Source organism: Phascolarctos cinereus, unplaced genomic scaffold (assembly GCF_003287225.1).
Source record: "Phascolarctos cinereus isolate Bilbo 61053 unplaced genomic scaffold, phaCin_HiC Scaffold_1;HRSCAF=81, whole genome shotgun sequence".
NCBI lineage: Eukaryota > Metazoa > Chordata > Mammalia > Diprotodontia > Phascolarctidae > Phascolarctos > Phascolarctos cinereus.
In genome coordinates this window covers 213449780-213464758 of record NW_027555514.1, presented here as the reverse complement: position 1 = coordinate 213464758, position 14979 = coordinate 213449780, and the positions used below count along the sequence as shown (strand labels likewise).

Below are 14979 nucleotides of genomic sequence, written 5' to 3'. Positions count from 1 at the left end.
ATATCTCTCCCAAATCCCCGGAAGCAGAAAAGCCAACGTCACACAAAGGCTCTGGGGAGGGTTCCACGTGGTTTCCCTCCCCTTGACCTTTATGAAGACCTCTCCATGCCCCTTTTCAGAACTTGGACTCTAGCCTGTGCATAAATATAAAACACCAGATGGCTAGGATGACAACCTGGTATTTAACCCCTCCTTGATTCACTGCCTCCCTGCTGTTCTGCCAGTCCCCTAACCTAATTCAACAAGGCTTCAAAAATCAACTTCATAAAGCCTTATACACTCCCCTGCTTGAGGACATATAATGGCCCCCATCACTCTCACTCCAATCCAAACTCCAAGGCAGCACAGAGTAGTAGAGAGGGTAATGAACTTGGAGTCAAAAAGACCTAGATTCAAATGGACAAACAGTTACTAATTGTGTGACTCAGGTTAAGTAATTTAAACTTTCCATTCCTCAGTTTCATCATCTGTAAAAATGATTGATGACCTCTAAGGGCCCTTCTAGTTCTAAAATCTAAGTCTCTTTTACCCAGTGTCATACTAGTCTCTTGGGATGGTCCAGCTGGGTCTTCTTGGACCCTACTTCCCATCCTTTCCCATCTCTCACTCTCCATACCTCCAGCATCTTCTCTTCCTCCCTTCCTTAATTCACACTCCCCAAAATTCATCCTAGTCCTCCTAGGAGTCTAGAGCTCTGTACATCTCCCTTTACTCCCATCCTTGTCTTTCTCTATCTCCATACCTATCCTGAGTATATGTTCTGTCTTCTCCATCAGATGGGGAACTCCATGAAGGCAAGGGTATGTGCCCCCTCCATCTGGATCCTTATTCCCTTAGTACCCAGCACAAGGCACACAGAATGACTCAAAATGGGGAGCTAAAGAAGGGCCACCATCTCATTTCTGAGGGTTTTTTCCACTAAGGAAGAAGGGAGAACTTATCAATTAAATGCAAATTAAAAATTTAGCCTTAATCTTGGTTTGTCTTTGAACAGAAGACAAATGAGTTTACCCGAAAAAGTATCTGTACTTTATTTGTATTTCTAGAGTCACCTGCAATTTTCCCTAACTCTCATCACATGGTTTTTGTCAACTAGTAAGGAGTGATAAGAGCCCTATAAAGAAGGGCCTGGAGGTCTGTGGTCTAAACCCTCAGGCACCATGCTGCGAATCCTGATCTTCGCTGCCCTTGTCTTTTATGGTAAGTCTGACCTGTGTTATGTAGTTAGGCAGGGCCAGAGCTAAACTCTAAGCCTGCTCTTAGGTTCAGAATAAAGTCTGGTCCCTATGCTATGCCCTAATACTTGAAATAGCTTTCCTTTCTTGGGGCCCTACAACGGCAGAGTTTGACGTGTGTAGCCATCATTATAATGGGTCATCACCCATTGATAGATCTTTGAACCTGTCTTTTGAAGATGAGGCTCCCCTATGAGCTCTGAGGGGAATCCCCCTCCATTATTTATGGGAAGTCCATGGGCTAGAGACCTCCTCAGCAAATGATCACAGTTGGGAGTGTAGATTGGTGTACCCCCCAGGAAATTCTGTCAAAGGCATTTGGATGAATCAGGGCCATTCTAGACAGAACTTCCATGTGATTCTAGGTCAGTCAGTCCACAAGTATTTACTAAGCACTTACTATATGCCAGGCACTGAGCAAGTCCCCCAGCTTAGTTTCCCCCTACCCCAACCTTATGTTCCTACCCACACCTCAATATAAAGGATCTTTGAAGTGGTTGAGAGTACTTAAGCTAAAGAGGTCATGGTCTTCCCTTTGCAGTTCAGCTTTATGTAAACCCCAAGGGTTCTAGCAATAATTACAGGATAGGCATGGAATTCATAATTTTCCTATGAACTGAGACTCAATGAAGTTCTCTAGTCTTCTGAGGGTAGGGAAGGTTGAATATCAGACAACCCTGTGTCTATATCCCCTGTAACCCCACATGACATTCCTTAGCCCTCTGTACCCCCTATAGCTAAAAAGTTGCCTACTCATTACTCATCTTTTTCCTTTCTCAAAGGACATGGCTTGGAGGACTTCCCAAATATCAATGCCCGAGTTGTGGGAGGGTCTGATGCCCAAAAAAGTTCCTGGCCTCACCAGGTAGGTGCAACCATGTAGCAATGGCTTTCCTCAAACTCAGGCTTCCCCTCTAAGCCACATACACTTGGAGGCAGAGCTCATATGCCTTGAATTCAAGTTTTGAAGATGCATGGAACCACCAGTTTTTCTAACTGCAGAAAGACTGGATGTTAGGATTTAGAAACACGACACGGACTCATACCCTCCATCCAGAGATATACCACGCTTGGGAACACATGAACGCATCGCATTTGCACTTATAAGAGTGGGTAGGGTATACAAGACAGAGGGTGGAGTAAGAGTCAGGAAGATCTGAGTTTTGAATTCTGCTTTGGACATTTACTTAACTGTGTGACCCTGGGCAAGTCATCTAGCCTCTCTATGACTCAGTTGCTTCATCTGTAAAATGAAGCAGTTGGACCTGATGACTTTTGAGGTCCCTTCCAGCTCTAAATGTAATATCTTATGATCTCCCCATACATCAGATGCACATTATCCAGGCATCGTTTACACACACTTCTAGTCTGTCAACCACCCCATCATAACACAAAATGCACTACAGCATTGGACTAGAAGTCAGAAGAGTTAGGTTTTATTCTTAGATAGTGACTGTATATATGTTATGTTGTGTTATTTTGTCTCACATTTTGTTGTATTATATCTTATATTGCATCATGTGTCATATCATGTTTTATATTGTTATATTCTATCATATCATGTCATATATTATTCATTAGCCTCCCTAAGCTTTAGTTTCCTCTTCTATAAAATGAGGAGGTTGAATTAATTGACCTTTAGGGTCCCTTTCCAGCTTTGACATTCTAGGTTACAATCCATACATACACACCTCTAAACAGACACCTACCCTTTTTGTCTCATCTTCCATGTACATTCCAGCTTATATGTCACACACATATCCTCATCTCTTGCACATGGGCACAATTTGGCTGCTCTGAAGGCATTTTCCCACTTTCATGTCAAGACAGCCATGCTGTAATTTAAGCATATTGGATAAGTGGATGCGTGCTATATGTTGGAAAGCATGATGTCTTTGGTCATGGCCCAGCTTTATGATCATGTACCTCCCAGAGCCTTTTTCCTTATCTGAGAAATGGGGGTGATGACTCACTACCTACTTCATGAGGGGAGCATGACTTTCAAACTTTAAAGGATGAAATGAAATTTCTTATGATTATACCAATTTACCAAATTGATTCATTAAGAAATTACTATACTCATCACAAAAGTATTCACTGCAGGATTCCCTAATCCTTTGTTTCTTCAATTACATTGAGAATCTCACTTTTAAATATTTTATTGATACTCATTTTTAACATCTTTATCACTTCTCAGTGACTTCCCCTTTAGTTATTTAATTACATTGAGAATATAATTTTATTTTTAAAAAGTTTTATTGATGGTCATTTTTTAACATCTTTGTAATTTCCCAGTGACTTCCCCTCCATGACAGAACTGCCTCTTGTAATGAAAAAAGGAAAGTTAAGCCAAGCAAAGCAACATTTCTGACAGTATATACCTCATTCTATGCCCATAGCCCATCACCTGGAACGCTTTACTATATAACTGAAGTTACTATTGCCCACTGTATTGATCTGAGTTGCGATGTCTCTCAATGTTGTTTTCTTTATAATATTGCAGTCATCACATAAATTGTTCTCCAAGTTCTTTTTTTTTTCACTGTTCACCTCACGTAAGTATTCCTAAGTTTCTCAGAGTTATAGTTTGATTTACTAAAAAAATTCTATTTCCTCTCAGATTTTCAGGCCCAGGGTTATTGTTGAATGGTAGGTCTACCCATAGCATTTAGGGTGAAGGTCATAAACTGATGAAGAATATGCAGCTTGGGACTCAGGTTGCAGACACCTAGATCAGTGTTCCCTAAAATCAGAGAAGGGAGTACATCTCCAGGATTTTTTTGAGTGATGGAGAATCCAGAACTTTGAGGCTCTGTACAGCCATTTCATGCCAAATCTCTTCTCAGGCAGAAGAAATTATTATTCCCATGCCAAACAGCCCCATCATATTTTGATTGGGTGGGGGTATGGAACTCAGATGGTGATGAGATAAAGAGGGGAGACAACCAACCACAGTCACTGATTCCTCTTTTCCTTTACCTATTCCTTCCAGATTTCTCTCCAGTACTCAAAGTCGGGGTCATGGTATCACACCTGTGGAGGGACTCTCATTAACCAGAAATGGGTTTTGACAGCAGCTCACTGTGTGGACAGGTAAAAAGAAAGGAGGCACTACTAGTTTCTCTGGGTGCCAACGGAAGTTGGTGTGGGAAAGCCACTGAAGTTCTGGACTTGTCTGAAAGTTCAAATCTTGCCTCAAACACTTTCTCTAGCTATGTAATCCTGAGAAAGTCACTTTCTCTCTCTCTCTCTCTCTCTCTCTCTCTCTCTCTCTCTCTCTCTCTCTCTCTCTCCCTTTCTCTCTTTCTCTCTTTCTCTCTCTGTGTGGGCACATTTCCTCATCTGTAAAATAGGGATAATAATTATACCTACCTCAGAGGATCATGAGGATCAGATGAAATAATATCTGCAGGGTGCTTTGCAGGCCTTGAAGTGTTATATAAATATAAGCTATTATTATTGGTTAGGAGGAAGTGAGGACTGGGTATCCAGCATCTGTGAGTGAGTTCTGTGTGCATTGTCCATCCTCTGGTGTGGCCAGGAGAGGAATATTCAGAACCTGAAGGAAGAATCAGTGACTTTAATGAGGAGATCTACATATCGAAGCCCTTCTAGAGGGGAGCGTGGTGTCCATGGGAAGGGAAGGGTTTGTACTGAAACAAACCCTTTAACAGGATCACATCCACATTCTGATATTATCTTTACAACTCTCCTGTCTAGACTGGTTAGACCACAGACTTGAACTGTTGAAACAGGAGCATACAGTCTGCTGAGGCTGAATTATGTGGGTTAACTTAGCAGGGAGACCGCATGGAGTCAGGAGGACCTGGGAATGAACGGCTGCCTTAAGTATTTCATAGCCTCTCTGAGTCCCAGTGGCAATGCCTCTGAGCTGGGGATAATAATAGAACCTAACCTCCCTGGGGCTGGTGTGAGGAGGAATAGAATACAAGCAAGGATGTAGGACCTTCCAGAAACCTTAAGCACTCAATAAATGTGAATGTTTTCTTTTTTTTCTTTTATTTATTTGTTTTTAGTTTTCAACATTCATTTCTATAAGATTTTAAGTTTTGAATTTTCTCCCCCTCCCTCAACTCTCCCCCTCCAAGATGGTGTGCAATCTGATGTAGGCTATACATGTACAATCATATTAAACATACTTCCACATTAGTCATATTCTGAAAGAAGAATTAGAACCAAAGGGGAAAATCATGAGAAAGAAAACACAAAAAAGAGGAAAGAGTGAGAAAATAGTATGCCTCGATCTGCATTCGGACTCCACAGTTCTTTCTCTGGATGTGAATAGCAGATAAATGTGAATTGTTATTGTTCCTGAGTATGAAACAAATACCTTGGGGGCAGCTAGGTGGTTCAGTGGATAAAGTTCCAGCCTTGGAGTCAGCAGAATCTCAGTTGAAATCTGACCTCAGACACTATGCCACTAGCTGTGTGACCCTGGGCAAGTCACTTAATTCCAATTGCCTCACCAAAAGAAAATAAACAAATACCTTTTCAATTATTTTCATACCAAAGGAGATTTGACACAGTAGATAGAATGAGGGACCTGAGCTGTGATAAGTCCCCCATGGCTTCCTTTTCCTCCTCCAGCAACCTGAACTTCCGAGTCGTAGTAGGAGATTACAACCTGTCCAAGAACGATGGCACCGAACAGTATGTGAGCATCAGCAAAATTGTCCAACATGAGAAATGGAACAGCAACGATGTGTCTAAGGGGTAAGTGATAGTCAATGACTCCTCTGACTGCGGTGTGTATATGGGAGTGGGGGGATGTGTATTGACCCTTGTCGTTGATATGTTTTCCTTGGAGGTCAAGAAATAACTGAGACCTGAGTCTTTAATCCTGCGCCCCATGGTCTGGCCTGCTCTGGGCAAGGTACCCTGTGGACCCAGAAGGAACCGAGACTCTTACTTACTCATGAGATTAGACCCAGAAGGAATTGTAGAGATTATTTAATCCAGCTTCTTTTTAGAGTTGAAGTAACTGGGACCCAAAGAAGTTATGTGACTTGACCGAGGTCACGTAACCAATTGTTAAAATTTCAGTGTGAGCATTTGTTGTTGCTCAATCATTTCAATTGTGTCTGCCTCTTTGTGACCCCATTGAGGGTTTTCTTGACAAAGATGCTGGAATGGTTTGCCATTTCCTTCTCCAGATCATTTTTGAGATGAGGAAACTGAGGCAAACAGAGTTTAATGACTTGCTAGTGTCTCAGGCTGGATTTGAATTCAGGTCTTCCTGACTCAAGGGCCAGTACTCTACCCATTATGCCACCTAGCTGCCCTAAGCAGCTACAAGGTGAGCATTTGCACCTTGGAAATTGGCAAATACTAAGATGACCATTGATTATTTTGTTTGTTGTCTAGACTTAAGAAAATGATGGAGAAAATGTTTATGATGTAGATTAGATTTAAAAGTGCGTCCTGCCTTTTAGACGTACTGGTTGTTAAACATTTACTAGCCTGTTCCTGACAAGTTTGTATAACAAATGCTCAGAGGCAGAAGAGGGCCAAGCGCTTCCTAAATGGACAGAGTCCATCTTTGGCATGTGAATGATCCGTCTCCCTTCTGCCCACAGCTATGACATTGCCCTGCTCCGTCTGAGCAGCAGCGTCACCCTCAACAGCTATGTCCAGCTGGGCACCCTGCCCCCATCCGGTCAGATCCTGCCCAATGACAACACCTGTTATATCACAGGCTGGGGCTTGACCAAGAGTAAGTAACTGAACCTGTCATCCACCCGGAAAGCTTCGATGAACCATTTCTCTTTACTGATCATGTAGCATACAAATAGTCTATGCTCTCAAGGAGGCTCATTACATGTGACACTCATCAATACACAGAGATGTAGTAAGGACACACAAACTAAGACCAGAATGGCCTATCAGGTACTTACTTACATCCTTGAATCAGTCATAGAACTTTGGAACTAAAAGGAATGTTAGGCATCTAGGGGATCTAACCCCTTTACTGTGCACATGAGAAAATGAGGCCTGCTGGAGGTAAAGTGACTTATCCACGGTCACACATCTAACTAGTAGCAGAGCCAAGATTAGAACTCTTTGATTTGGAGTCCAGTGCCCTTACCATTAGCTCCACTGTTGCCATAGAAAGGATGGGTAGAGTAGTTATACCGTTGGAATATGGGTATGAGTGGATGGGCTGGGGCAATTCCAGGTTCACATGAGAAAAGATCAAGAAAGACTATCAGCTTTTCTCAGATAACTTCAGAAGACTTCCCAGAGGTAAAGGGCTTTAAATAACTCTTAAGTGATTGATGACAGGATCACAGCCTGTCTGGTTAGAAGGGTGTTCCAGGTATATGGCACAGCATGGTCAAAGGTTCAGAGGCAGAAGAGGGACAAGTACTATTATAAATGTGAGTTATAGGAATTCAAAGTTATATCATATTAATTAATAGATTAATCAGGGATAGGGGTCAAGAATAGATAGTCTCTGGCTTTGGGGGAGTTTACAGTACAATGAGAGAAAGAGGAAAGATAGATATGATATCAACATATATAAACGTAGTAATTTCTAAAAACACATTGAAGGAAAAGAGGCTGGGAGGTTTGCAGGAGAACGATCTGTAGAGGGGTCACTGGGGGCTGGCAATCTGAGGATGTAGCCATGCTTCACATGTGAAGATGACTCAGGACTCAGGCCACTAGCTCATCCCTTGTGCTTTTTGTGTCCCATGTAGCCAATGGACAGCTGGCTGACAATCTACAGGAGGCCTACCTGCCAGTGGTGGACTATGACACCTGCTCCAGCAGGTCCTACTGGGGATCCACCGTCAAAAACACCATGGTGTGCGCAGGAGGAGACGGCTTGAAGGCTGGATGCCAGGTAGGAAAACAAACGTCACCCCGCTTCAAAGCTGGGAGAGCAAGGAAGTTGGGGGATTGGTTCCCCCATCTTCATCCTCCTCTTCTGTTTCACTGCCCCCTTCTCTCACTCCCTTTCCTTCATTCTCTCCCAAATCAAACCCAGCAACAGACCCATTTTCTCTCATCCACTCAACGAACTAGGAACACTCATACACCCATCTCTCTCATCTGTCTCTGTTCATCTTTGCAAACATATATGGGCACACATATGTATCTGTTTGTATGTGTGTTATTCTTCTTTAATGACTTTGTGCGTGGGGCTCTGGAGCAGGACAGGACAAGGAGGGGCAGTATATGTGATTATCACCAATCAGTGCTCCCAGGCAGAATATCCCCTGCTTAGATTTCAATTGTTGTTTTACACACACACATACACACACACACACACACACACACACACACACACACACACTCACTCACTCACAAGAGGCCAGGACTGATATACTTGGTTCTAACTTAACTTGGCTCCCTTATCATTGGCCCTCCCTGGTTTACCCTCAGATAGGCCAGCTCCTTCTAGAATCCAATCTTGTGGGTCACTATCCTTTCTTACTAATCTCCCTTACTTAGTCTAAGGCTATGAAGAAATCAAATCCTGGGATTTAGGCTTCACCTGTCTCAGTCAGTCAGCTTTCCAGAAATTTCAGCTCCTTCTTGGAGACCTTTGCATTTGGCTCGAAGGTTTTACCTGTACCACTTTGTAAACTTCCTACATCACTGAATCCCAGTGGGAAGCACTGGACTTTCCTGGTCCCTGAACTTGTATGGCTCTCTAGATGCAAAGATAGACCAGATTCAATGCCACTTGTGCCAATAAAGCTATTATAGATTAATGCTCAGTTCTGACCACCACTCCTTCTTAACCCTGCTTGCTAATCATTTATTCCAGATCGTAAGAGCATGTTTTTAAGGTTTATTTACAGGAAAAAAAAGAGATACAGATTCAGAAGTAATACAGCAGAGTAGGGTAATTAGATGTGTGAATAAAAGAAAAACTACCTAGTTCCAAACTGGATGGCACTTAAAAGACAATGTATTCTGATAACCCATAGTTAATCCCCTAAGGACAGTTTAGCCCAAGATTCCCTCTAGTCTAGAAACACCATCCAGCTACCTGGGAGCCACAGAAAGAGAATAACTGCTTCTGTCTTAGAAAGCCCCCATATCTATTGGGGATTTCTGAGCTTGGAATCCAAGTTCATCTTGAATCCAGATCATTGGTCCAGTCTCTAATATACTCTAATTCACTTTTCAGCCAATCAGGATGTCTCTTGATCCTATGGCTGCTTCTGGAACATTCTCCCCATAGTCCTACCTACTCAGTAGTTACTGAATTTCCATCTTCCATTCCTCCCCTTCAAGAGAGACAGGGAAACATCTAGAAAGTATTAATATTTCTATCACCTCAAAATTGGAAGAATTCAGTCCTATATGTAGGGTCACTCCCTGGTAAAGTTCACAAAAGATAATCCCTTTATTTATAAATTAAATTCAGACATCACATATCTACTGAATGCAAGGAATTGTGACAGGCTCCGGATATACAAAAACAAAAACAGTTGACTTTTTTCATAGTATTTTGACAGCCACAATTTCATTACCAACATTACCTCATTTCATCTTGATTATAACAGGATGAAGTAAGTTCTATCTTGAGGTATAATTATTTCTCTCCATCTCTCAGATAAAGGAACCAGTGGTTGAAAAAAGCACTAAGAAGCAAACACAGCCAGAAAGATGGGATTCAACCCGTTCTGTCCTGGTTCCTAGCCCAGCATTCTCCATTACACACCATGCCTCTCAAACTTACAATATTGTACACAATTAACTCTAACACAAAGTAATGCACAATGGATGTGAGTATTAGCCGTATTATATGTAGCATTAGGAGAGAAAGGCCATTACTGAGGGAATGGATTAGGGAAAACATGAAGGAGATGACCCTTAAATAAAGCTGAAAGCTTGTTTCCTTGGTCTCAGGAGAAGCAACATGCTTTTCTTCCTGTGCCTCTCCTAAAACTCTGACTCATTAATGCCTTCTCTGGTAAAATTCCTTGAATTAGCTTCTCCATGCTAGAGTAAAAGAAGCCGTCAAGTAATTATGTGATTAGATAGAAATTATAGGCTCTATCGTATAATTCATATAATAGAAATTCATGTAATGTGAATTGTATGATAGAAAGAGAAGATGGGCTAGTCATGCAGAAAGGCAGATGACAGATGGACAGCTAGAGAAATTAAGACAAACCTCTAGCACTAGGTGAATCTCCTGCGGAGAATTTTGGGAGGACATAGACAAGAGATTCGTAGGATGAGCAGGTAGGGTGGATTGTGAGCCTCCTCTTTGGAGGAAATACTCAAATCCATGAGGTCACAGATCCATTGGGAGTATTCTGGTGCATTAGTCTTTCTTGTCCCTGTCCCTCCAACTATCTCTAGCTTTTTCCTGAATTTAATGCTTCTCTTTGTTCCCATTATCCTTCATTCTTCAGACTCTTCTCTTCTTTTCCAAATAGACCACATTCTTTCTAAAGAAGTTCTCTGGCCAGCTCTCCTTTCAGCCATAACAGAGTGGGGAAAGCACATCTATAAGAGAAATGAACCTTCTTCTCTTTGCCCAGTGCTACTTCCTCAGTCTCCAGTGCTGAAGCCCTCCCCCAACATATATTTTATGAATAAGGCTGATAGTTGGCTGGCAAACCCCCAAAATGAATTTGGGAAATGGATTTTTTTTTACTGGAGATGTAATGATATGATAAAAAAAAAAACTAGTCCTGAAGTTAAGAGAAATCTGCTTTCAAATGTCAACTCTGATACTTACAAACTGTGAGACTTTAAGTACTCCTTGAATCCCAATTTCCTCACATGTAAAATGGGGCTAATAGCACGAAACTACCCATCATATCTTAAAGTCTATACAAATATATTAGCTACTATTATTGTTGTTACTACAGTGATCAAAAGGTTTGTCAAGAAGCAAATGAGTATGGGGCAGCTAGGTGGTACAGTGATAAAGCACTAGCCCTGGAGTTAGGAGGACTTGAGTTCAAATCTGGCCTCAGACACTTCACACTTACTAGCTGTGTGACCCTGGGCAAGTCAACTTAACCTCATCGCCTAGCGGGGGAAAAAAACAAATAAGCTTAGGTGACTCTGTTTCATCTTTCAAAGCAGAGATTTTTAGCCTTTTTGTGTGTGTCATAGATCCCTTTGGAGGTCTGTTCAAGTCTATGGACCCCTTCTCAGAATCATATCCTTAAATACATAAAATAAAACATATAAGATTGCAAAAGAAAGCAATTCTAGTGAAAATAAAGACTTAATTTTTTTACTATCCAAATTCACAGACCACCCTGAAATCTATCCATAGTCCATGGACCCCAGCTTAAGAAACCCTGTTTTGAAGAGTTGCCCATAATTTAAACATATGAGGAATCATTCCAAGTTTTTGGATACTAGTCATTTGTCTCCTTTTCTTTTATTAAATTTTTTTCAATCAACAAACATCTATTTTCTCTCCTTTCCACTTCCTCCTACTATTGAGGAGAAAAACATAACTCTCGCAATAAACATGCAAAAACAAATTCTGGGTTGTTTATGTCTAAAAATGTATGCCTCATGCAGCATCCTGAGTCTAGCACATCTTTATCAGGAGGTAGGCAGCATATTTCATCAACTAGCCCTCTGGAATCATGTCTGGTCATTGTATTGATCAGAGAAATCTTTCATATTTATCCCCACTTTCAAAAAACACAGAAACAGAAATAAGAAGTCCTTGCCTTCTCTCTCCTAGGATGTATCAGGGAACTCCCAGATTGCCAGAACCTTCCCTACCCTACCAGGATAGGCATCAGTTTCTCCAAGAGATAGGAAAGTAGAGACAAGAAGAGAGATTATGCCACTGAATTGGGACAGCAGGGGACACAAAACCTTCAGGAATGATGACCCTACTCCCAGCCCAGCCTCCTTTTCTTGTATGTCAACCTTCCTGGAATTTGAATAGCTTTGTTGGCATTGAGCAAACTAGTCAAAAGGTCCTTTGCAGAATCTAAGAGCTGGATCTTTGATGTGTCCTTCCTGGCTTCTGGAATCTCCAAGCCTACTCCTAAGATGTGTCTCTCTTTTCTATAGGGAGATTCTGGGGGTCCTCTTAACTGCCTGGTTAATGGAGAGTATGTTGTCCATGGAATTACCAGCTTTGTGTCCAGCCTGGGCTGTAACGTTGCCAAGAAGCCCACCGTCTTCACCAGAGTCTCCAATTACATCTCTTGGATCGATGAGGTAAGTCAGCCCAGTTGTTGGGCATAAACAGTATAGGTGCACTATACAATCATGGACTAGGAGAATGGGTAGAATAGGAAAGAAAAGGGGGGGTGGGAGCAGTGAAGCTAGTACTATCCCCTCCCCACACATATACTCCTTGGCTGTCATTTCATATAGCCAGGTATAATTTTCCTCACCCTGATCATTAAGGAGGGAGACACTGTGGTATGCTGGGAAAACTTTGACTTTGGAGTCAGAAGAAAACCTGGGTTCAACTCTTGGGTCAGCTACTAGCTATCTACCTGATCTTGGCAAATCACTTCTCTCTGGGTCTCAAATGCCTCATCAGTAAATGAACCAGGTAGACTAGCTGGCCTCTGATAACACCTGTAAGTCTGTTTCAAGTGGATGTCAGGAGAGGAACAGAGCCAGTGTGGTCTGTAGGAAGACTGGGCATTTCCCTGGACAAGAAGAGGAAATGCTTCTTCAATAGGTGCCAGGTCATCTAACAGAAGGGAGTTTCTACTTGGAAGGGAGGCTGTCTCCCCTCTGATGATGCACTGGTGGGACAAGTCCATTGGGCTAATCCATAGGAATCCAAGAGTGCTCTCTTCACCTCTTACATAGTTGATAGGACATGGCAAGAGCTCCACAGTTGGCCAAATTCTATTCTTGTTTCTCTGTGGCCTGAGAGTATACTCCATCTTCTTCATTAAACTGGGTATTTCCCAAGGCAAAAGACTCTATATTCTCCTGCCTTTACATTTCTTCTCTTCCCTCATTCCTCACTCAAGGACTCAAAAGAAGACTAAAGGAACAACGCTGAGTCCAATTTTCTTTTTTTCAGGTTATTGCTAAATATTGAATGTTTCTCTGAGACCAAAGGGTGAAGGCCCTCAGCTCCTCCGCAGGAGTTAAAATCATGGAGAAAGTTCAGGATGAGGAGACATTGAGACAAATGCAGACATTGTATACCAAATAAAATCAAATTAGCAAAATATTGAATGTCTTATGCCTCCTTTCATCTAGAATTAAACCAACTTAAGGAAATTCAGTTAGCCATTATCCAAGCATAGTTTAGCCAACTTACTTAAGTGTTAAGTGCTTAGCACAGTGCCTGGAACATAGCAGGTGCTTAATAAATGTTAATGGAGTGATCAAATGTTGGTCTTGGTGTCAAGGATGAGTTTGAATCCTGCCTCAGACACTTACCAGCTGTGTCACATAGCTAGTAAAAGTAAATGCTGCAACTCTACCCAGATATTCTGATCCTGAGGAATTCAGTACAACAAAGATTTATGAAGCATCTCTTACATACAAGGCACCATCGTAGGTGTTGGGGATACAAAAACAAATGGAACAAAAATGGTCCCTGCCATGAGGACATTTGCTGTCCACTAGGGGTAATATAACCAACTCATAAATTAGTATAATACAAATCAAATGAGTATGATACAAGATAAATTGAGGAAGGAAAAAAACAATAGGGAGGAGGCCAGGGAAGTCTTTATGGAAGACTTCTGTCTTGACAATTGCCATGAGGGAGATATGAGAAGAAGCATATTTAAGCATGAATCATAGATCTTCAGCCGGAAACAACCTCAGAGGACATCTAGTTCAACCCTTTCGTGGTAGGATTGAGGAAACTGAGCCCCAGGGAAATTAAGTGACTTGTCTGTGGTTGCACAGGTAGTAGAAAAGTAGGCATCAGTTTCCAGCTGGAAAGTAGTTTGTGAAAAGGAGTATTGTGAAATGAAGCTGGAAAGTGAGGTAGGAATCTGATTGTGGAGTGGCTTGAATGCCAGGCAATACATCTGAGGCCCAGGTGAAATTAAATGAAATTAATTTCACAGTTACAAAATCTCAGAATTAGAAGAGATCTCATACGTCATCTAGTCTAACCCACATCTGTACAAGAATTCCCCCTACAAATACGTACTTCAGCAATCAATCAGTAAACATTTATTAAGCCTGTACTATGTGCCAGGCACTGTGCTAAGTGCTGGAGATACAAAAAGAGACAAAAGATAGTCTCTGCCCTCAAGAAGCTTACAGTCCAATGGAGGAGACAAATACATACAAAACAAGCTATACACAGGATAAATAGGCAGCAATTAACAGAGCGAAGGTACTAGGATTAAGGGGGGTTGGGGAGATTTCCAGTAAAAGAAGGTCCATATAGTTCTTTGTTTTTCTTTATGGCCACATAGTTTTTTCTTAAACATCTCCAGCTAGGGCCAACCCAGAACCTCCTCAGGCAGTTCGTTTAATTTGGGAATAGATGTAATCATTAATACGTTATTTCTTGAGTAACATTGTTTTGCCCTTGCCAAGGTGATCAGGGTGCTGGAACAGAATACTACCTACCGGCTCAAGCATAAATCTTGACCAAGATTTCTTCCTTCTGAGTCTTACCAAATTCTTTTTATGATACAAATACGGTGTTGATTCCTAAACCAGGAAGAATCAAAATAGAGAAAGAAAATTATAGACCAATTTCTCTAATGAATATAGATGCAAAAATTTTAAACAAAATATTAGCAAGTAGACTGCAGCAACTTATCACAAGAAT

The 14979-nt window shown here is 41.6% G+C and overlaps 1 protein-coding gene across 1 annotated transcript; it reads left to right on the top strand.

The window, feature by feature from the left end:
• The first annotated feature begins 1052 nt into the window (after positions 1-1052).
• On the top strand, positions 1053-13399 carry CELA1 (chymotrypsin like elastase 1). The gene is made up of 8 exons (XM_020966176.2): positions 1053-1200; positions 2018-2100; positions 4228-4328; positions 5844-5969; positions 6833-6969; positions 7958-8103; positions 12276-12425; positions 13255-13399. Exons 1-8 carry the CDS (start codon positions 1161-1163, stop codon positions 13270-13272), a joined length of 801 nt encoding a protein of 266 aa, XP_020821835.1. The 5' UTR covers positions 1053-1160; the 3' UTR covers positions 13273-13399.
• The last annotated feature ends 1580 nt before the right edge of the window (positions 13400-14979 follow it).

Excerpts from the sequence above, each read along its gene's own strand:
- CELA1 (XM_020966176.2), top strand. The coding sequence starts at position 1,161 with ATGCTGCGAATCCTGATCTTCGCTGCCCTTGTCTTTTATG. Across the intron at positions 5,970-6,832 it reads AGCAACGATGTGTCTAAGGG|CTATGACATTGCCCTGCTCC; the intron begins GTAAGTGATAGT and ends TTCTGCCCACAG. Across the intron at positions 6,970-7,957 it reads AGGCTGGGGCTTGACCAAGA|CCAATGGACAGCTGGCTGAC; the intron begins GTAAGTAACTGA and ends TGTCCCATGTAG.